The 18,369-nt window shown below is 54.2% G+C and overlaps 2 protein-coding genes across 2 annotated transcripts; one reads left to right on the forward strand and one right to left on the reverse strand.

The window, feature by feature from the left end:
* Positions 1–119: 119 nt before the first annotated feature.
* Positions 120–3,160, forward strand: TGME49_311390 (tRNA (guanine(9)-N(1))-methyltransferase). Its single transcript, XM_002364340.2, has 2 exons — positions 120–2,189; positions 2,675–3,160. Exons 1-2 carry the CDS (start codon positions 477–479, stop codon positions 2,777–2,779), a joined length of 1,818 nt encoding a protein of 605 aa, XP_002364381.1. The 5' UTR covers positions 120–476; the 3' UTR covers positions 2,780–3,160.
* TGME49_311400 (WD domain, G-beta repeat-containing protein) lies at positions 3,146–17,882 on the reverse strand. Its single transcript, XM_018782672.1, has 16 exons — positions 16,574–17,882; positions 15,659–15,909; positions 15,031–15,166; positions 14,108–14,336; positions 12,919–13,263; positions 11,857–12,225; positions 10,901–11,336; positions 9,855–10,085; positions 8,325–9,394; positions 7,288–7,357; positions 6,797–6,925; positions 5,868–6,559; positions 5,068–5,178; positions 4,727–4,822; positions 4,270–4,412; positions 3,146–3,776 (listed from the first exon to the last, which is right to left on the reverse strand). Exons 1-16 carry the CDS (start codon positions 16,984–16,986, stop codon positions 3,740–3,742), a joined length of 4,758 nt encoding a protein of 1,585 aa, XP_018635521.1. The 5' UTR covers positions 16,987–17,882; the 3' UTR covers positions 3,146–3,739.
* Between the last annotated feature and the right edge of the window lie 487 nt (positions 17,883–18,369).

Raw genomic sequence — 18,369 nt, forward strand, 5'->3', positions numbered from 1 at the left:
AATTACAAATGCCAGAACACAGAAGAGGGTCCGTGTCTTTTTCTGTGCTTTGGGCCGATTCTTCTGAGGCTATGCTTGCGACTTTAGCAGTGGCCGCAAGCGCTGTACAAGGTCGTCCACTTGATCCGGTGAAACGCGTACGAAAGAGCCACGACGCACGACTTATTCGTTCATAGAAAAACGGAAAATGTGCCCTCAAATTTCGTTTCAAATATCTGAACTGCTTCTGCTGTTGCGTTACGGACAGAAATTCGTTCCTTCCGGTCTCCGCATCGGGGTTCGCCGTTATCTGCGTCTTCTTTTTCAGGCATCTGAGCCCGTCGGCACCACCTGTACCAAAATGGGACAGCGACAGCTTTAAACCTTCTACGCGGGACGGAAATCTGGCGTCTCAAGGGTACATTGTTTTCTTCTCCTGTTCTCGTACTCTGTAATTTCTGTAACTCTCCGTTCTAAACTCCAGCGGTCGATGCACGATGGCAGAAGCAGACACCGTGGTCCACAGTTGTCCTGCCACTTGTTTTGAAGTGGCAACAAGCGAAAGTAACAAAACACAGGCAGTCGCGACTGCAGTTACAGAAGCCACGATCAGCACCGAAAACGTTGCCGCAAGAGAGCCTGCCCATGGTGCGCCGATAAGAAGTGACAGTGGCTACGGTGGCGGTGAAACCCCAGGCGCTTTCGCTGTACCCTCCGACGGTGTGAGTTCCGCTCCATCCGGCTTATATCAAAGTAAAAATCAGCTTCGGAAGCGACGGCGACAGGAACGCCATGAGCGAAAAAAGGAGTTTTGGAAAGCGAAGAAGAAGGAGCTGAAAGCGCAGAAACGGTCCCAAGGTCTTCAGTCTGTCCGTGGTGGCGGTGACGAGGAATCTCTGAGTGAAAGGAGAGGCGCCACGTCAGAGCAGAACTGCTACCTAGAGAGGGCTGAAAGAGCAGCATACAGAGAGGGCGAAACCCCTCTTTCTGCCGGTTGCCATGCTGAAGCTGGTGAGGGTCTTTGCGACAAGAGAAAACCAACCCGACGCGCCCCACGGCCCTCACTGTGCAATCTTGCAGGCATCGAAGTACCAGGCATGGGTGATTGCTGCTGCAGAAGAACCAGTAACGGGCAAGAAGTGTCGGCAGCAGGTCCGAACGCGAAGGATTCAACTCCTGCTACGGCCTCAGTGCATGACAAAGGCATGCAGACGTCCAATGTGCCAGCTGCCATGCTGATGTCGACAGCGGGCTCTGGGTGTAGTCGATGCCCTGCGTGTCTGCACGGCTGCGTAGGAATTGTCATCGACTGCGATTTCGAGCACCTCCAGACGGAACGAGAAGTCCTGAGTCTCGCCCAGCAACTCATGTACTCGTATGGCGCTTGCAGACAACACAACAAAGCAGTCCCCGAGCTCTCGTGTCACACATATGTTGGAAGCGACTGCCTGCGAAATTCGAAACGAGTTGAAATGTGCAGAGTCGCGGAATGCAGGCGCAACCTGTGTCTTTCTGAGGGCAACCCGTTGTCAGAGTGCAGGCATACAATGCCTGGAGCTGAAGCTGCGGGAGAAAGAGATGGCACTAGTTCACAGACCGCAGAACAAACGCACACCCCCGGCGAAGTGCCGACACAACACAGAGAGGGCATCACTTTTTCGGATTTCCCGCTTGATGGTGATAGTGGAAATATCGATGTTTCCCGACCTTGCCAAGAAACGGAACAGAAAAGAGTGCTTCCTGTTTGCTTTTCCGTAACGGGTGTAGGTCCACAGTTGACTGCACACCTCAATGCATTTCAGGGTTTCCCGCGCTGGCAGTGCGAGGCGTATACTCAACCCTTCAGTGAACTCTATCTGAACCGGAATCCTCGGCAGAGTACGGACTCCAGAGCGAAGAGAAAGGAAAGTGTAAGAAAAGTAGGAAGCACGCCGCAGCCAGTGGCTGCAGCAAACCCGAATGTGATGGAAGGGGCCACTGAAACAGTAGAAGAACCGCAAATTGTCTACCTGAGTGGGGACGCCGAGACCATTCTCGAAGACCTTCGACCTGGCTATCACTATGTGATTGGCGGGGTGGTGGACCGCAACCGCCATAAAGGATTGACGTTTCGAAAGAGCAAGACGGAGAAGGTGCACGCTGCTCGACTTCCCATTCGGGAATATCTGGGGAAAGAACTGGAGGGCTCGACTATCTTGACTGTAAACCAGGTAGGTGAGAGAGTGATTACACAGCTTCGCAGATTTGACGGAAGAAAAGTGGCATGTGGATGAGACGTAGCTGCTTAGAAATCTTCACAGGTGCAGCGGCCTTGCAGGAAAACAGGTCAACAGAAGAACCTTTTTTTCAACCATGATGAAAGATGTGTCTTCTTGCCCGCGTCGAATCCCGCTGTCACACAGGAGCTAAGCGAACAGTTTCCTCCTGGTGTTGCCGAGGGGAACGCGCTAGCAGTAGAGGGCAAGAGTTTTTTCCGGGCGCCCGCCCAATAAAAACTAGAATTTCTTTCTGAGGTGGGACGAGGTGTCCAAAGGTCGGAAGTAGGACCAGCCTTGATTCTCGAAACCATGCGAACACAATAGAGCGTCGACGACAAACGTATGCATGACTTCCCACCTTTTTAAGCTGCATCGGGGAAAACTGACTCAATCTCCATTTGCTCTCCCTGTTTCCGTTTCCCCGGTGCTCTTCCCAGGTGGTGGAGATTCTTCTTGGCTACCTTTCCACGCGCGACTGGCATGCTGCTCTGGTCAAGACCTTTCCCGCTCGGAAAGGGAAACTGGACTCGAAACCCCTGTAGATGCACGCAACGTATTTCCGTGTCTGAACGATTTTTGTGTTCAAGGTGGGGAACCAAATATCGCGGCTCTCCGAATGCCAAGTACTGTCGTTCGAACGCGGGGCTGGCTAAAAAGGGGCATCTCATGAAAGAACAGAAGCACCGTTTTTCCCTCGTGCGAAAAAAACTGTAGTATTCCCCTGCCGCAGTTTGTATATATCCCGAATCACAGCAGCAGTGTATGCAGACGCTTTTCTTGCATACGGCATCTTTGTGTCATCGTATTTGTGGCACTCGGCCGAACAACGGGACCGATTGGCTCTAGATGTAAATGGGCCTGCGCGAACAGAATGTGCCTCAGCCGATAGACAAGGGATGTGCTTGGTTCGGAACTTCACCCGAACTTTAAGGAAAGTTCATTTAGTAGAAACGTTTCCCTGCCACACGAAGGCGACCAGAGTTAGCGCATGGGCCTAATCTCTCCTTTCTTCGGCCTAAACCTTTATCGAAAGCACTCGTTGCTCTTTGGCACCAGGGGTCGCTCACACTTGAATCAAGCACGAGAGAGAAAATCGTTATGCTAGAACACCGAATTTCTCACTGACATTAAACGAATTCAATTACAAATGACAGTGGTTTCACACACTAACGGTGCGCGCATCGCCCAACAAGAAGTGAAATGGACACATGCCGCAAGACGTCCACGAAACGATCAAGTGCTTGTAGCAGAACAGCCTCGAAAAGGCCCCTACGGCTTTGCCCGAAGCATCAAAACTCGAGAACGTACACACGAAAGAAGGGTCTTCTTGTCTAAAGACTGTAGGTCGCATCTCTATGAAGATAGAATACAACCGAAAATGTACTCAACTCTTTCACGTCTTAGCGGCCGATTTCGGGACGGTAGCCGGTGCTGCAAAGTGACATACACAACGGGAACGTTGCTTTCAACGGACTCTCCACACATTGAGAGACTTGGAATCCTCAGGGTTTCGGAAGCAGTCTTTTCAAGCCCATGAGCCTGCAACAAGGATGGACAGAAAAAGTAACACAAGCCAGAAATCAAGAAAGAGGAAAGGACGGGTTGAAAAAACAATTGGCCAGGCCGTAACCTGATACCCCAGGAGCTTTTCTCAGCTTCTCACTCCAGTCGAAATGCCACCAGTACCCCTCGAAGCGCTCGAGGACAAAGGAAACGCAGAGACGTCGCGGACACGATTATTCAAACCCTGTGAAATCGTGTGCCTGGATCGCCTTTTCGACTTAGTTGCCTTGATAGTCTAATGTGTTTCAGTAGTGAGGTACAAAACCTTGTAAAAACATTATTGAGCTAGGCAGCGTATGGCACGTCTTTGCGGAGACAGTGCCTCGGAAAGTTGCCAAAATCTTAACTCGGATTTCTACCTCTTTGTACCCCCGCTTCCCATCCTCTGACGACGTATTCCAGAGAAACACACCAAGGCGGACACAGCGAAGTTGACCATCTCCTGTGTTTTGCCTCTACACGCACTTACCAACCCTTGTTGCTGGTGCCCCATTCAGTAGAGGAAAGCTCCGCATGCACCTTCTGAGCTTGGATGTGTTGTTGCTGTTCCACCAGTTCGCACAGCTGCACCAAACGCTGACTAGCAGAGCTGCTCAGCTCTCCGGATCGCATCTACAGAACAGACACCCACACATCCGCACAGGGAGGTGAAGATAACAGGCATTTAAACCTTAACCCGGTACTTGCACATCCTTCCGATTCGAGGAAAAAAGTGGATAAAAACACGCCAACAGATGAGTGTTTCTGGTGAAGAAACTTCTTTCATCCTGCTTGTTGAGACAAATGTTTCGAGCTGCGATAGGTGCAGCGTGTTTCGGCGGGGAGTACACAATGCGTCTGGAGCATCTGCATAGGACAGACGTTGGGGAAACTCTCCCTCTCGAAATCTGCAAGTTTCTCTTAAAGAATCGTGAAATTCCTCTAACCTTGTTGAAGAGCTCCTCCATTTTCTGGTTCAAATCGTTTGCGGCTGCGCCTGTCTGGAACTGCAGCAACTGAGAAATGACTCGTTGTACGTAAGCCTAAACAGCGAGAAGCAACGTGAAGCACACATGCAGAGCTGTACAAAATTCAAAAGAAGAAAGCAAGGTTTCTCGACTGCCGGAGATTCTTTGTCCTGTGCCGTGCGAACACCCCACACTACTATCTGAGTTCTCTGCTCTGCTCCAGGCCCCGCTATCCATTTCGTCACTCCAGGTAATGCCTAAGCACGGTCTCTTCGGTGCCTCGGCTTGTCCGTGAGACGACACACCGGTTTCGTTTTTACCTGTTTCTCTGGCGGCATTGGTGGCGACAGCGCGCCTGCACCATCGGGCTTCTCCGTCGCTTTATGAATATTAACATTCGCCGCGTAAGTGCTTTTTGTGGTTCTCGAGTTCTGCGAGTGAATCAAGAAAAGAAACACGCATCAAAACAGATATCGTCTCAGACAACCCCCAGCAGACAGTGGAAACCACGCGGTCCAATCAGAGAGACTTTCGTAATGTGCATCGTGCACATACGGTAGCAAAAAATGTCTAGACGTCTACTGTCTTTCTGGGATTTCGCTCTTCGACTCTCGTGAATCAGGAACACATAAACCCTCGGAGTATGAAATCTCTGTCCCACACTCTTCTCCCACTTTGTTCGTCCCTTGGTCATCAAAGACAAGATGGAGTTCTCAGGTCATATATGCCCTTGAAAACCAAATTTAACTCCCTCATATTATTTTGCGTGGTTCTCCAGGCGGTGCTGACCTCTCAAGCACTTCTCCTGCCTGTCCTCTAATCCCTCTTTGTCGCAGTCTCGCGTTTGCTCTACAACGACCTCCGGCTCGCTTTTTCAGTGCTTCTCTCGCATATCAACTTGGTGTCCTGCCCCGTCCCTCCCGTCTCCGCCTTCTCTTCACAATAAAAGTTCCTCCCCCCGCCTCTATCCAAGTCTCTGTAATGAGTTGGACTCCTCTTGAAGGCCTGTGTTTACCAGATCCAAGTTCTGTTGCGCTTGTCATGACCCTCATGTTAAGTGCATTTGGTACTGTCGCTTCAAGCGTTCTCTGTTTCCGTCCTCTTTTCAACCCGTCCTCACCAGCTGAGCAGACGTAGGAATGGGCCAGGGAACAGGCATCCCAGGCTTGATAGGCTGCGCGCCGACCGTGGGAGCCGAGTAGGCAGGGATTGGCTGTTCTTCAGCTTGCTGCTGCTGCAGAGTCGGCACACCGCCAGCGGATCCCATCGAAGGCGGCGGCAGCGGCAGCTGTTGTGTCCCAGTCAAACTGCCGAAGCCGCCCTGCGGGTTTCCAGATCCCTCGAACGGGCCAGGTGGCCCCTGAGGCACTCTGCCTTGCTGGAGGCCCGACGGCGGGAACGTCCCGTGGCTCGCTTGCGGCAGCGTCATCTGCGGAGGCGGTGGAGACGGAGACGAGCCCGGGTGCACGTGCGAGAGGCCTCCAGCCGGAGGCGCCGGCCCTCCCAAAGGAGACACTCCATGGGACGGAGGCATTGGGCCCTGCGACGTGGGGCACGGCGGAGCCACACCGGCATTCGAAGGGTGGGCCGGCGGGTACGGGCCCTGGGGCGGCTGGCTCGCAGCCGGCGGCATCGGCCCTGCTGAGGGTTGAGAAGTGGTTGAAGGCGCTCCCTGATAGAAGGGCGAGGACACTGGTGGCGGCTTGGAAGCGAGGGGAGGACGGACAGCAGGCTGACCTGTCGCGCCAAACGCTGACGACGGAGGATGCACCGGGCCGCCTTCGGCCGCAGGCGGCGACACTCCGCCGTAGCCTACGCAATTCAGCCACACACGAAAAAAACAAAGCCTTTACTCACGAAAGCATCTCGTGTACATCTACATGGCTGCACCAGGAAAACGGATTCGGTAACGGCCTAGTTGGAATTCGGAAAGAGAACTTAGAACCAAACCCCAAACCCATGTGGAAGTGCCATCATCCGTACGCGACCCCCCACTTGGCACCTATCGACAAACCCATGCCTTCCAGGGGTCTTCACTCCCCAAAGTACCATTCATCTGATGGAAGGGAGCTGCTGGCGGGGAAGGACCCATTCCCACCGGGTTTGCTATACGGTGCTGGTCTGCTGAGGGCGGCTGCACTCCGGGATGGATCGGAGGCGGGGCCTGGGGTCCGGTGCCTGCGCCACAGACGAACATCGGAAAAAGATTCACTTCACCTAGAAAAGCTATCGATAAACGACATGCGAGGAGTCGGACCAACCTTCACGCACGGCGACAATCACTCGACTGGGATGCTCCTACCTCTGGACCGTCGTAGTGCAGCCGCTGTTTACATGTTACTGGACCGAGCAGAGACCCTACAGTATATACCTCTACAGTGTTTCGGTCAAGTTCTGCGGAAAAATTAGTGGTGTCCCGCTTCCCATGAAATCTCGGCGAACAGTAGAGGAGGTTCGTGGTCAGTCTCGACTGCAGAGCTTCAGACGGTCATCAACAGTCTTAGACTTGATTTTCAAACTGGAAGCAAAATCTCGTGTACCTTTCGGCGGGAAGGAGGGGAATCGGTTGTCAACAGCCGACCCCACAGAGGCGACGGATCCTCTCTGTCCCTGCGCCACAGGAGAGAACAGGAATCAGAGACCGAAAAACTTTTCCAACCTAGACGCACACCCTCCTCCTTTTGTCAAGAGAAACAAGACCTAGGCCCAACACGGGTCGAATTCTCCAGCGCCTCCCGCCTGTCCACTGCGAGTCAATACGGCAGTAGAAAAAAGACTGCTGCACTCACAAAGTGAATTCGAGCGAAAAAACCACCCAACGCCTTTGGTTGATAACACACATGGCACAGTGTGCGGCGTCGACCGACACCGCAGATGCATCGGCAACATTTAGCATCCTTCGGTATTTTTGTCTTGGGAGTCGCATGCAAACATCCGCGCATGGAATGTAGAGGAGATGTGATATCGAAGAGTGGTTCTAGCAAGCGCACAAAGAGAGGGTTTCTTGCCCTATCTAAATCCACGGACGTCTACCATGTGCGGAAGCAAGAGAGCCACAAAAATGCACTGCGCGTTGCCACGGGGACAGCTGAACAGAAAGGAGTACCGAAATGCGCTAGTTTTCTGTCACGAATGGACAGTCAAGTACTCAAAGTTCGAATCTCAGCGATCGTAGATTGAGAAGGGGTGACACCAATACTGACAAACCACCGGCAGCATCGTAGTAGGTTTCCCTCCCCGTCAAGACGCGTGACAACCGCAATCGAATTAGTATACAGATCGAGAGCATAACCGATCTCGTGTATCAAAGCAGATCGAGACCCCGGGCCGTCGACCCCACCGCGACAGCGCTGCTATGTCTCGGCGTCGGTTCCTGATTTCCCGCTGTGGAGACACGACCCAACCGGACCTCGATCTTCGAACCACTAACTGATTCCGCAAAATGTGGTCTGTGTCCTGTCAAAAGCCGTGGAACTCGCGGCGAATCGCCACACCTAGCCTCATGACTTCCATCCCGAGTTTATCCACAACACAGTTCGCTTAACAGTCCAACCACACCGAGGCCAAGGCGACTTACTCCCGTCATCGGGGGCTGTGCCTGGCGCTGACTCAGAGACGGATCGCCGTGGAGCCCGACCTGCGGCTCCGGAGCTGCAGCGCCGGAAGCTCGTGCCGGCTGCTTGAGGCCCGGGGCCCCTGGGGCGAGTTTGCCCTCGAAGGGCGAGGGGGGCGGGAAGAAGCCGAAACGCTGCATTTGTTCAGCCTGCGCGTGGAAGAGGCGGAAGGCGAGGGTCGCCGCAGCTGCGCGGACGTCCGACGCGCCTGCGGCGCCCGGGTGTCCCTTTAGCTCGCCTTGGACTCCACGGGCGCCTGCCGCCATCGCACCCACGCCACATGTGGAGACGAGGAGCCGCATCGCGGGGACGAATAGCGCCGGGTCGGACGACAGGTAGGAGGCGTACGTCACAGCGACTTCCTCGAACTCGACGCAGGGCTCCCCGTAGCGAAGGGCCGCCCTCAAAATGAGCATGCGTTTCATCGTGGCGAGTAAGTGGCGTCCGAGCCAGACACTCCGGCTGCGCGTCGGCTTCTCTGCATGCTCAAACGCCCCTGCTTTGCCACTCAGACAGCGCTGGAGATCCTGTCTCCAAATGCGGCAAGCACCGGAGAAGTCCCCCGCACAGAAGTAGCAGAAGAGCGCACCGAAGACGTCGGAGCCGTTGGCGCTAAGCCGGTCACCTAGCTGGCGGCACAGGCTCGCTAACTGCGTTCCGTCAGTTACGTAGCAGCACAGCAGGGCAAGGGCGTCGCGCCACGGCTCGGAGGAGTGGGGTGCGGAGACCGGGACCGCCGCAATCAGGGCCGGGAAGTCCTCCAGTATCACGTACCCCACGAGCTTCATGAACGGATCGGCTATCTTCTCGATGTACGCGCGACACGCAGAGCGCCACAGAGAAGCCCCATTTGCGCCTGCCACGGCTGCGAAACTCGCTCGGCTTCCCTGAGTCGCGGAGGACCCTGCACCGGCCGCAGCCGCCGCCAGGAGAAGAGCGTCTGCTTCGCTCCCGTAGCTCTGAAGCAGCTCAATGGCTCCTTCCAGACAACCGCACAATAGGCACGCGCGCACGAGAGAGCCCACCTCGGAGCCTGCAGGAAGGCAAACACGCATACGCGTTGGTCAGCGCCCGAAGAGAAGCAAGACGCAAACGAAAAGGGGAGGGGTAGTCTCCCAAATACTGAAAAGCGCTCCCAGTGGAAAAGGACGCTCAAGAGGTCCGAACCGGGCGAGAAGACACTCACCAAGCGCAAAATCTAAATGAACGAGAAACGCACTCGTCCGACACGCAGAAAAAATTGAGAACACTGAGAGGACATCACTGAACCAGAAGTCGGTGCACGCAGCATGAGCGAGACGAAAAAGAGAACGGTTCCCGCTTCAGCGCCCCTCGAGAGAGAAATTGATGGAATATGCAGGCATGAAGTTTATCAGTGAATTTATAGGAAACTTAGAACTTCGTAGGCCGAAAGCATTTGTTCCCGAGACCTATTGAGGCCTCGTTTTTCACACAGCAAGTTTCATTCCAGCGAAGCAGCGGACACGACTCACTCCAGTCAACCGGGCCACTCTGGGAGGAGCCCAGGCGCGAGGTGCACAGCTTCTGGCCTGCCTTCTCAGACTCGACTTCCTCAGCGCTCTTGGCCCGCTCGGCCTCTCCACCTTGCTGAGAAGAGAGCCGCCCGTCTTCCTCTCCTTCTCGTCCCGCTGAGCTTTCTCGCCCTTCGCCTGCACACGGTCGCTTCTCGTTCTCAGGCCCCGAGCTGAGTTGAAGAAAGAACTCTGAAGAGAGACAAAGACACAACGCCGCACGCATGGCGGCCCGTCTCGCGACAATCTGGGAGTCAGAAATCCACAAGAGAACCCCGATCCGGGAAACGCAGACGTCCAGCGAAGGCGCGCGACCGAACTGATTCGCCTAACGCTCGACTCACACGTTTTCGTCTTCTTGAAAGGGCCGCGTTCGCCACACTGGGGACCGGGAACGCAGTCACCGCAAAAAAGCATGGCCTCCCCCCACAGAAGTAACGCTCAGCTGCGGATTAGGTTGACAAAATACACGACTGGCTTGTTGTTGGCGTGCGACCACGCGAAAGAAGGAAGAAGCAACAAGACAGTCCCCGCGAGCCATAAAGCGAGATTCACGCAGGAGCCTCTCCAACCAAAGCACAACGGGACCGGTGCGTAGGCCGAGATACAAAACCTGCACTCGAACGCAAACGAACAAATCGGGGTGGGGCCGTCGTTAAACGACTCTGTCGAGTCCAAGTGTTAGGTGCACGCGTCGCCCCGTGACCTTTTCTTTTCTTCGTCTGAAACGGTTCCGTTCACAACATCGGCCACCGCAGACCGCTCGACATAGAGTGTGAGCTTCGAATCTACACTTCTGGATATCCAGCGAACCAGAGGTTGACACAATACACACCCACACGAGCGTCGTTCTTCCCAGCGACGATGCTCTTTTCAAAAACACAGGGGACTTCCTGTCTGCCTTTGCGGCCGCTAGGCGACCAGTCTCCATTCAGGTACCGCCACCTGAAAAACTTTGTCGAATATCTTTACAGCTCTTGTGCGGGTATTTCCCCTTTTGTTCTTACTCTCTGGGTCGACTTCCTCCTGGCGGAAGGCCTGCTGCGGCTCGACTCCATTGACTTGTGGCGCGCCGTAGAAACCGTTGCCCTGAGCCACGCTCCCAACGTTCGCGCCCACGGCAGGGAGAGCCGCCTGCATGCCCCCAGGGCCCACTTGGTTGCCGCCGTAGATAGGGGATCCACTTGACAGAGGCTGCTGCTGTGGATACGCCGAAGGCCTTAAATACGAGCCTGGCGGGGCGACACCGGGATGTCCGTAGGTCGGAGCAGCAGCAGGAGACATCGGACCCGGCTGAGGGTAGGCGGCCACGCTGCTCTGCATCTGCTGGCTTTCCGTTTCTTTCTTCTTCAAGGGCAAAGGGCGCCCCAGAAAGGCCTCGACACGCTTGACTACTTCGCTCTCAGGCAGTGTGAAGGCCTCCACGAGGGCAGACGAGCGCGGCTGCAGGGAGAACAGCAGAATCCGAAGGACAGCTGAAATGCTACCCAGAGGAAGCGCCACACACCTTCACCGCTCACGCACTCATCCAAGTGCCGTGCAAGCAGTCAGCGACTTCGAACGAAAATGCGGGCGACAGACACCGAGGGGGTAACGCGAAACAAACGCGGAAGACTCGAGGCGATGAAATCGAAAAGAGATGAGAGAGGAAACGAAGCAGACTGGACCAACGCAGGGTACATATATATATATATATATAGAGAGAGAGAGAGAGAGACAGAGAGAAGTTAGACCGAGAAGATACGAGTGACCTCAACACCATAGAACAACTCGAGAAAAAGGAATGGTCACAGGAAGGGATACGCGCGGCCATCTCATATGTGCCTGCGCGAAGACTCTTTCGTCTCCTCTGGAGTTCACGGATCGCGACTTTGAGAAAGCCTCCACGACGCAACGGAACACTCGACACCCAATTCCTCACGGCCTGATCCGACATCGCACCGTGTTGCCACCCAGGCTGTACCTGTTGGAAGAGCCTCATGAGGAGATTCCACACTTTCTCCGGCATCTTCTGCTCTGTCTCCGCGACGTCAGACTTGTCCCTCAGTCTCCGTAGCTCCTCTTCACACGCCTGGTGCCAGTCTCCGCGCTGCAGATGATCGTCGAGTTTGAGAGCCTCTTGCTGGAGTTCTTTCTCTTCTTCTCTCCACTCTCCATGCTGTCCAAGGAGTTCGCGTTCTTCTTCTCTCAAAGACGCCTCCGCTTCAGCAGACCCCGTCGCAGACGCCACGACAGGAGGCGGCACACCCAAGGCCGCGCAAACCACCGAAGTGCTGTCGGGTCCGAAGAAGGCGATGTCCTCCCCGAATCCTACATGAACTCCTCGAGGGCGCTGAGAACGGAAGAAGCAGGAGAGCACAGGCCTCACACAAGCGCCATAATCTTACATTTTCCGTCAATAAAGAAAGTTAAAAAAACGTTTAGACTCGCCATTAAGCCTTCGATCGGGGAAAATAAATATGCTTTTAATGGAAACACTTTCGGAAAATTGAGCATAATAATCTCAATATTTTCTGCTACGCACACCTGACCCCGAATTCAGGTAGGATCAGGCATCACTACACCAAGATGTCGCTGTCTTCACACCTGCACAGCTTCTCACAGCAACCTCCCTGACGAGGCGCAGGGGACGAAGAGAAGCAAGACACCGAGGACACAGGCGACAAGTCTGTCGGAATTCAGCACGCAAAGAGACAGCAATGCACCCGCGATGAGTCCACCTTGGATCACTGTATATTCGCGGCTCCATGTCAAACATGCGATTTTGGGGTCTTCCCTGAACTCTGAAAGAAAAGGCTCGTCGTGCCCCTGCCGTAAGTACATGCTGTACAGTCCCAGCAGTTGCGGTGAAACAACATAAGAATCCGGAACTTGAACGGCCTCACGGTCCCATCTCAAGCTTGCACACAGAGTAAAACAGGATGCGTGAGGACTTCCGGTCCCCGCTAAGAAACGGAGAGACCCCTAGTCGGCAGCTGCTGCCCTGAACGTTCTTTCCTCCCGTTTCCCTGCTTTTCGCACCTACCCTGAACCACGAAGGGATGTATTTGTCGTGCGCAGGTCCCATCATCCATCCGCCCTCGGCCGCGCCTCCCGCAAGGCCCTGCTGCTGCTGGCCGGGCAACCCAGAATCCCCAGTTGAGACGCCTCCACTGCCTAGGCCTTTGATGCACACGCGGATTGGGGCCGCAGCGGCAAACACGCCGGGCGTCGACGACGGAGCCCACTGCAGCTGCACATACGGCTCCTGAGTCTGTTGCTGCATGTAAACGCTGAAGCCGCTACTAGGGTGGCTCTGCCCGCCTTGCGTGTGAAAGGCGTCTTCCTCCAGCCACCAACACACAATGCGATTGTCGCGGCCGCTGGTTAGCTGAAGAGAAAGGAGACAGACCGCATTTGCAGCAGCGCGAGCCTTTCCAGAAAGGACCTTACTAAATTTACAGCAGTTTCAACGACAGAAAACTAGGGTCCTTCCATTCATGTAAGAGTCCCGTAAGATGCATCACACGAGCTGAAACTCGCTGTCCGTCAGTACCGTGATGTAGAATAGAGTTTTCTTTCGACCGCAGAGAAGGCACTGTCAGGCGCACGGAGAGGCAGCGCTGGGAAGGAAGAAACGGCAAAGAGAAAACTGCGGTGGAACAAACGGCCACACAAGAAACATGCACTCGTGACATTGGAATCGTTTGCCGTGCTCTCATTGATGAAGTTCACGATATACGCCACCCGGTGTGCAACGCCATTCAGATAACAACTGAAGCTAGCCTCCCTTGTTCTGGATCGCGGATCATCTGAGAAAAAAGTGTGAGATGCGCCGAAGGGAGTGACGACGGCGAGGCCCGTGGAAGAGAGGTGAACTAGGCCCACGGACGCGGCCCGGAAGGACAGGAAAGGGAGAGACAGAAACAAACGCGATCACCGAACATCTGAAGAAACTGAACACGAAGCCTTTCTTCTGAGAACTTAAAGGGAAAGACGACAACCAAACCATCGTACCTGTACACGCACATGTATACACATACGTCTACGTAAATATGTACATGCACATGCATGTATACGTGTGTAAATGCGTATATGGATATGGAGTATCCCGCCGCCAGCGAGGGTTACTGCGCACATCGAGACGTCTAACTCGCTGATAGCGCAAGTGACAAGACAGAACAGAGGCTCCACTCTCTCTGGCCCTACACCCGCGCCCCCATCCGTTCCCTCACCAGCATGCGACTATCCATCGGGTTCAGAGCGGCGTTGACGATCCCCCGCGTGTGTCCATACACGCCGTCGGAGGCTGTCTCACGCAAAGGGTAAGAAGAGTTCCTCAAATCCCACAGCTGGAGAACGGGGTGCCTGTCGTCGTCGTACGCGAGCAGAAGTTGCGTCGCCTGATTCGGCAGCCAAACGACCGAGCTGGGGCGGCTTTGACGATGTGTGGGGTCGCAAAAGCTGCGGCGAAAAGACCAGGCACAAAAACACAGAGAACGCTAAGATGGAAGACAGCACCGACCAAAAAGAGAGAACCGACAGCAACAAGCGGCACTCGCTTGTGAAAACTCTCACAATTTAACGCAGACGAATACGCCTGAGAGAGTCCGGTACGTTCCGATCAGCGACTATTCAAGTTCCTTCTCTTTTCGACATGCCTGCGAAAGATGGCAGGGAGTGATTCGAACTCTTTTCAAGAGATCGATGTTTCCTTCATCCTAGTCTCCCACAAAAACCCGTCCCGACATACAGCGACATCCTCTGGAAAACCAATCAGCGGAAGACAGACATTTTCGAAGTTTCACTAAAGAGGAATATACTGCTCCGTTTCCTGCAGTGGTTCAACGCTGAGGAGCTGTGTCATAAAACTAAATATTGAACGCATTGAATCGTCGCTTCCTACACAGACAGGAGAATTCGTGGAAACTACCGCGCGACCTTATGCACGAGAAACTGACGTCCCAAAGACATGGACAATATATATATATATATATATATAAGAACAACACGAATGCACATTAGTCCATATATATATGTAGGTATATATATATATATATATTACGGTACAAAAGCAAGATTTCGCGTTTGTTGACACAACCGGCAGCGCCCAGCGACTTGTGAGATTCGTAAGGAGGGGAGAGTTTGGTTCACTTGCCTGACAGCAGTCTTTCGCTGCTTCAGATCCCACACGGAAGTGGTGCCTGAACTAAACGCAGTGGCGAGGACGTGAGGCACGACGCGGTTCCAGGCGAGGGATGTGCACTCATCGCCAGATGCTCCACTGTTGGAACCTACAGGAAAACGACACGGACCAACACCCCAGAGCTTGAGAACGACGGAGACTTCGTTCCCTCGAAACGCGAGACAGTGGGTAGCGTTCCAGCCCCAGCGACAGATCCAAACTGGTGAAGCCGCGGCATGCCATGACCCACACAAACGGACCCGGCGAGCGCATCCTTTGATGCCCGCCTCCCACCTCCAGAGACAGACGCGAACAGACATAGTCGCGCAAGTGAGAAGAAAGCCAGGGAAGAAGACGAACAAGCGCCACGAGGACACAAGAGAGAAGCGCATACACTGGGTCGCTAACATGTTGGAAGCTGAAGCGGTCGACAGAGGGGAACGCTGAAAGAAAGCAAGGAGAGAATTCGATTCGCCGTGGTCCCCTGCTAGCGAGCTCAGATAAAGAGACCACAAAGATGGCGTGACCGACGTGGAGACATGCGATACCCTTTCAGCTTGAACCGGAAGAGTGGTTTGATCAATGTTGGAAGATAACGCACCCTGGCCTTCTCCGCCGGGCTCATAGACCGCGACGTCGTAGACATTTTCGACATCGAGGATGGACACACTCCCGCTGCTGCCTCCCGCCGCGAGAAGTGACGGCCGTGACGGATTGAAGTGGATGCAGTGGACCCGCTGATTCCGGTGTACAGGCACCGAAGCAAGGAGGCCTTTGGCAGAACCGGACGCTTCGCCGGTACCATTCGCGCTCCCGAAAGACGATAACTCGGATCCGGATGGCGAGCCCGAACTGTAAGAACCGAGCGAATCGACAAAAGAAACCAGCGAAGCTGAGAGGGATCAAAGCCTCTAGAATCCGCCCTTCACAGAGCTACCTGTCGCTGTTCGGGACTTTCCACAGATCGACCGCTACAGTGTATGCTCCTTGTTAGACAGTCACAAACGCACAGAAGCCGCTGAAACACATGACGAAAAGAAGAGGTGGAAGATACCATGTAGGCATCCGAATCGTACGCGCCGGTCCAAGCTGCATTGACTGGAGAAGTACGACCCTTAAATGAGAGGAAAACGTCGGGAGGATCTTGCACACTCAGTTGAGTGGGACCCTTTCCGCCGGTTTTCGTTGACGCCCCGCGTTCCACCATCGCGCACTCGCTATAGGCGAACCAACGAAGCGTCAGTGAGACCCGTAGTGGCTACACAGACACGGAATACGTTCCTCTGTGATTCTTTCTTCGATGGAAGGAAAGACTCTCGTTGGCATGCAGCGAGACATCCAGATCACACAGGGTTCGCTGTACCTAGATAGGTGGAAACGATGTACAATCTTGGACATCACTGACTGGAAAGCGGCACGCGGCTCCCTATCGTCATGTTTCACTCGCCAGTGATTTGCTTGTTTGAAACTATCTACAAGTCTACCAACTTTCATCAAGCGCAAGAAAAGTCCTCACCGTAAGATGGCCTCAGCATCCCAAAGGGTGACGTCTCCATCTGCCATGCCACCCGCAAGAAGCCCCAGAGCACGTTCGCCAACACCCACTCCATTCCCGTGTTCTCCAGCGACTCCTGCAAGTTTATTCTGGCCACTGCTTCCCCACGCGATGCACTGAAAGGGTGAAGAGGCGGACACGGAAGCCACGACAGGCAGCGCCGTGGAAGAAGAGGCGAAGTCGACGGTGGCCAGTTCAAGGTGTGGATCGAGGCCCATCGTGCCCAGGGCTAAGTACAGCTGGTGGCTCTGTAGAGAGGACCCAGAACTGGTAGATTTTTCTTCCTGCGACGCCGCACATTTTGTGTGGGCAGGCCCTCGTGTGGGCGGCCCCCACGCAATACAAGCACTCCGGCACACCTCCTTCAGTGCCATGTTTCTGTCTGGCGAAAGTCAGTGAAGGGCCACCGAAAATACTGGTGACGATATATCAAGCTGGAAGGGTGCTTGCTTGTTGGAAGAGTTCCACGAGGAGTCCAAATTACTCTACTTACGGACGGGGTGTAACAGCGGCAACAAAACGCCAATATCGAGAAACAGACGGAAGCGACGCGTAAAGAGGAACTATGCATATCAACAACATCCCAAAAACGGGGGAAACAACTGAATGGGGGAAAAACAAAGAGGGAGACCTCTGGATTCTATGGGTCAGACGAAATGGAAGACCCGGTTTTAAGACTTCAGCCTCCTCGATTGTCACTCAGATACGGCTTGAACCTGACGGCTACTGGTGAAAACAACAGCACACCACGATACTAAAAACAGTACAGGACGTCAACTAGCACATTTCGAAAATGCCTCCTTCGAAACGAGCATTCAGATCCAGAGATTAACACTTCTGCCTGGCGTGATAGAGACGGGGGTCCCTGAGCATCGTACACGCTGAGGTGAAGACAAGAGGAGATCCGAGGAAGACGACCGCAGATAACACAGTCAGCAGAAAAGCAGACGACCAGTACACGGAAAGAAAGTGGTAAGCTGCTGAAGGCACATGAGGAAACTAGGCGGAAACTGCACATGGATTCAGAGAATGTGAAGAATCCACGATGTCCTGATATCCGACGGCACACACAAAAAAGCTCTGGCTTTTTGGGGTGTATGTACACCACCGCACCAGCTGCCGACAATATCTGGGTACACTAACTTCGGATTTCGGTCTAAGATCCGTGCCTTTTCCTGAACTACCCTCACGCACAGCATTACGACGCGTACAGCTCTCGCAGGGCCCGAGGTCAACAGTTTCCGTTTCTCTGCAAAACAGCAACACCGCCTGTCGCCAGCTGTGTTCTTCTCTGGCCTCTTCTAGCCGGGCAGTCGCTGCGAACGTCGCGTGCCACAGCCCGGGACTACTACGCTGCTGCCTCAGTCTCAGCCGTCCTACCGGTAATGTGCAACCGTCCCGACTGTTCCCAGCTCCACAGTAGAGGTGCGAACCCCCGCTTTAGCTGGGGGTCGCCTGGCCAACGACACGTAATATGGTGTTTGCCGTAGGCATTTGGGTAAACCATCAAGGTTTTGAATCAACCTGCGAGACAGCCCTCACAGTTCTGTCTTAATGCTTGTCTTCGATGTTTTTCCTGTCTCACTTTTCGTCGCCAGGGAGAGTTTCTCGTTCTCCTCAGCAGAGTTCGACTGCGCGTGACGGGCATGCATGCTTCTTCCCTACTGACGAATCAAGCGAAAACTGCATGCCCCATCCGTCGACAGCAAAAGCCGGGCAGCGAAAAATTCTCTGTGGGGCGGGACTCAAAATTTAGC

Source organism: Toxoplasma gondii, chromosome XI, assembly GCF_000006565.2.
Source record: "Toxoplasma gondii ME49 chromosome XI, whole genome shotgun sequence".
Lineage (NCBI taxonomy): Eukaryota > Apicomplexa > Conoidasida > Eucoccidiorida > Sarcocystidae > Toxoplasma > Toxoplasma gondii.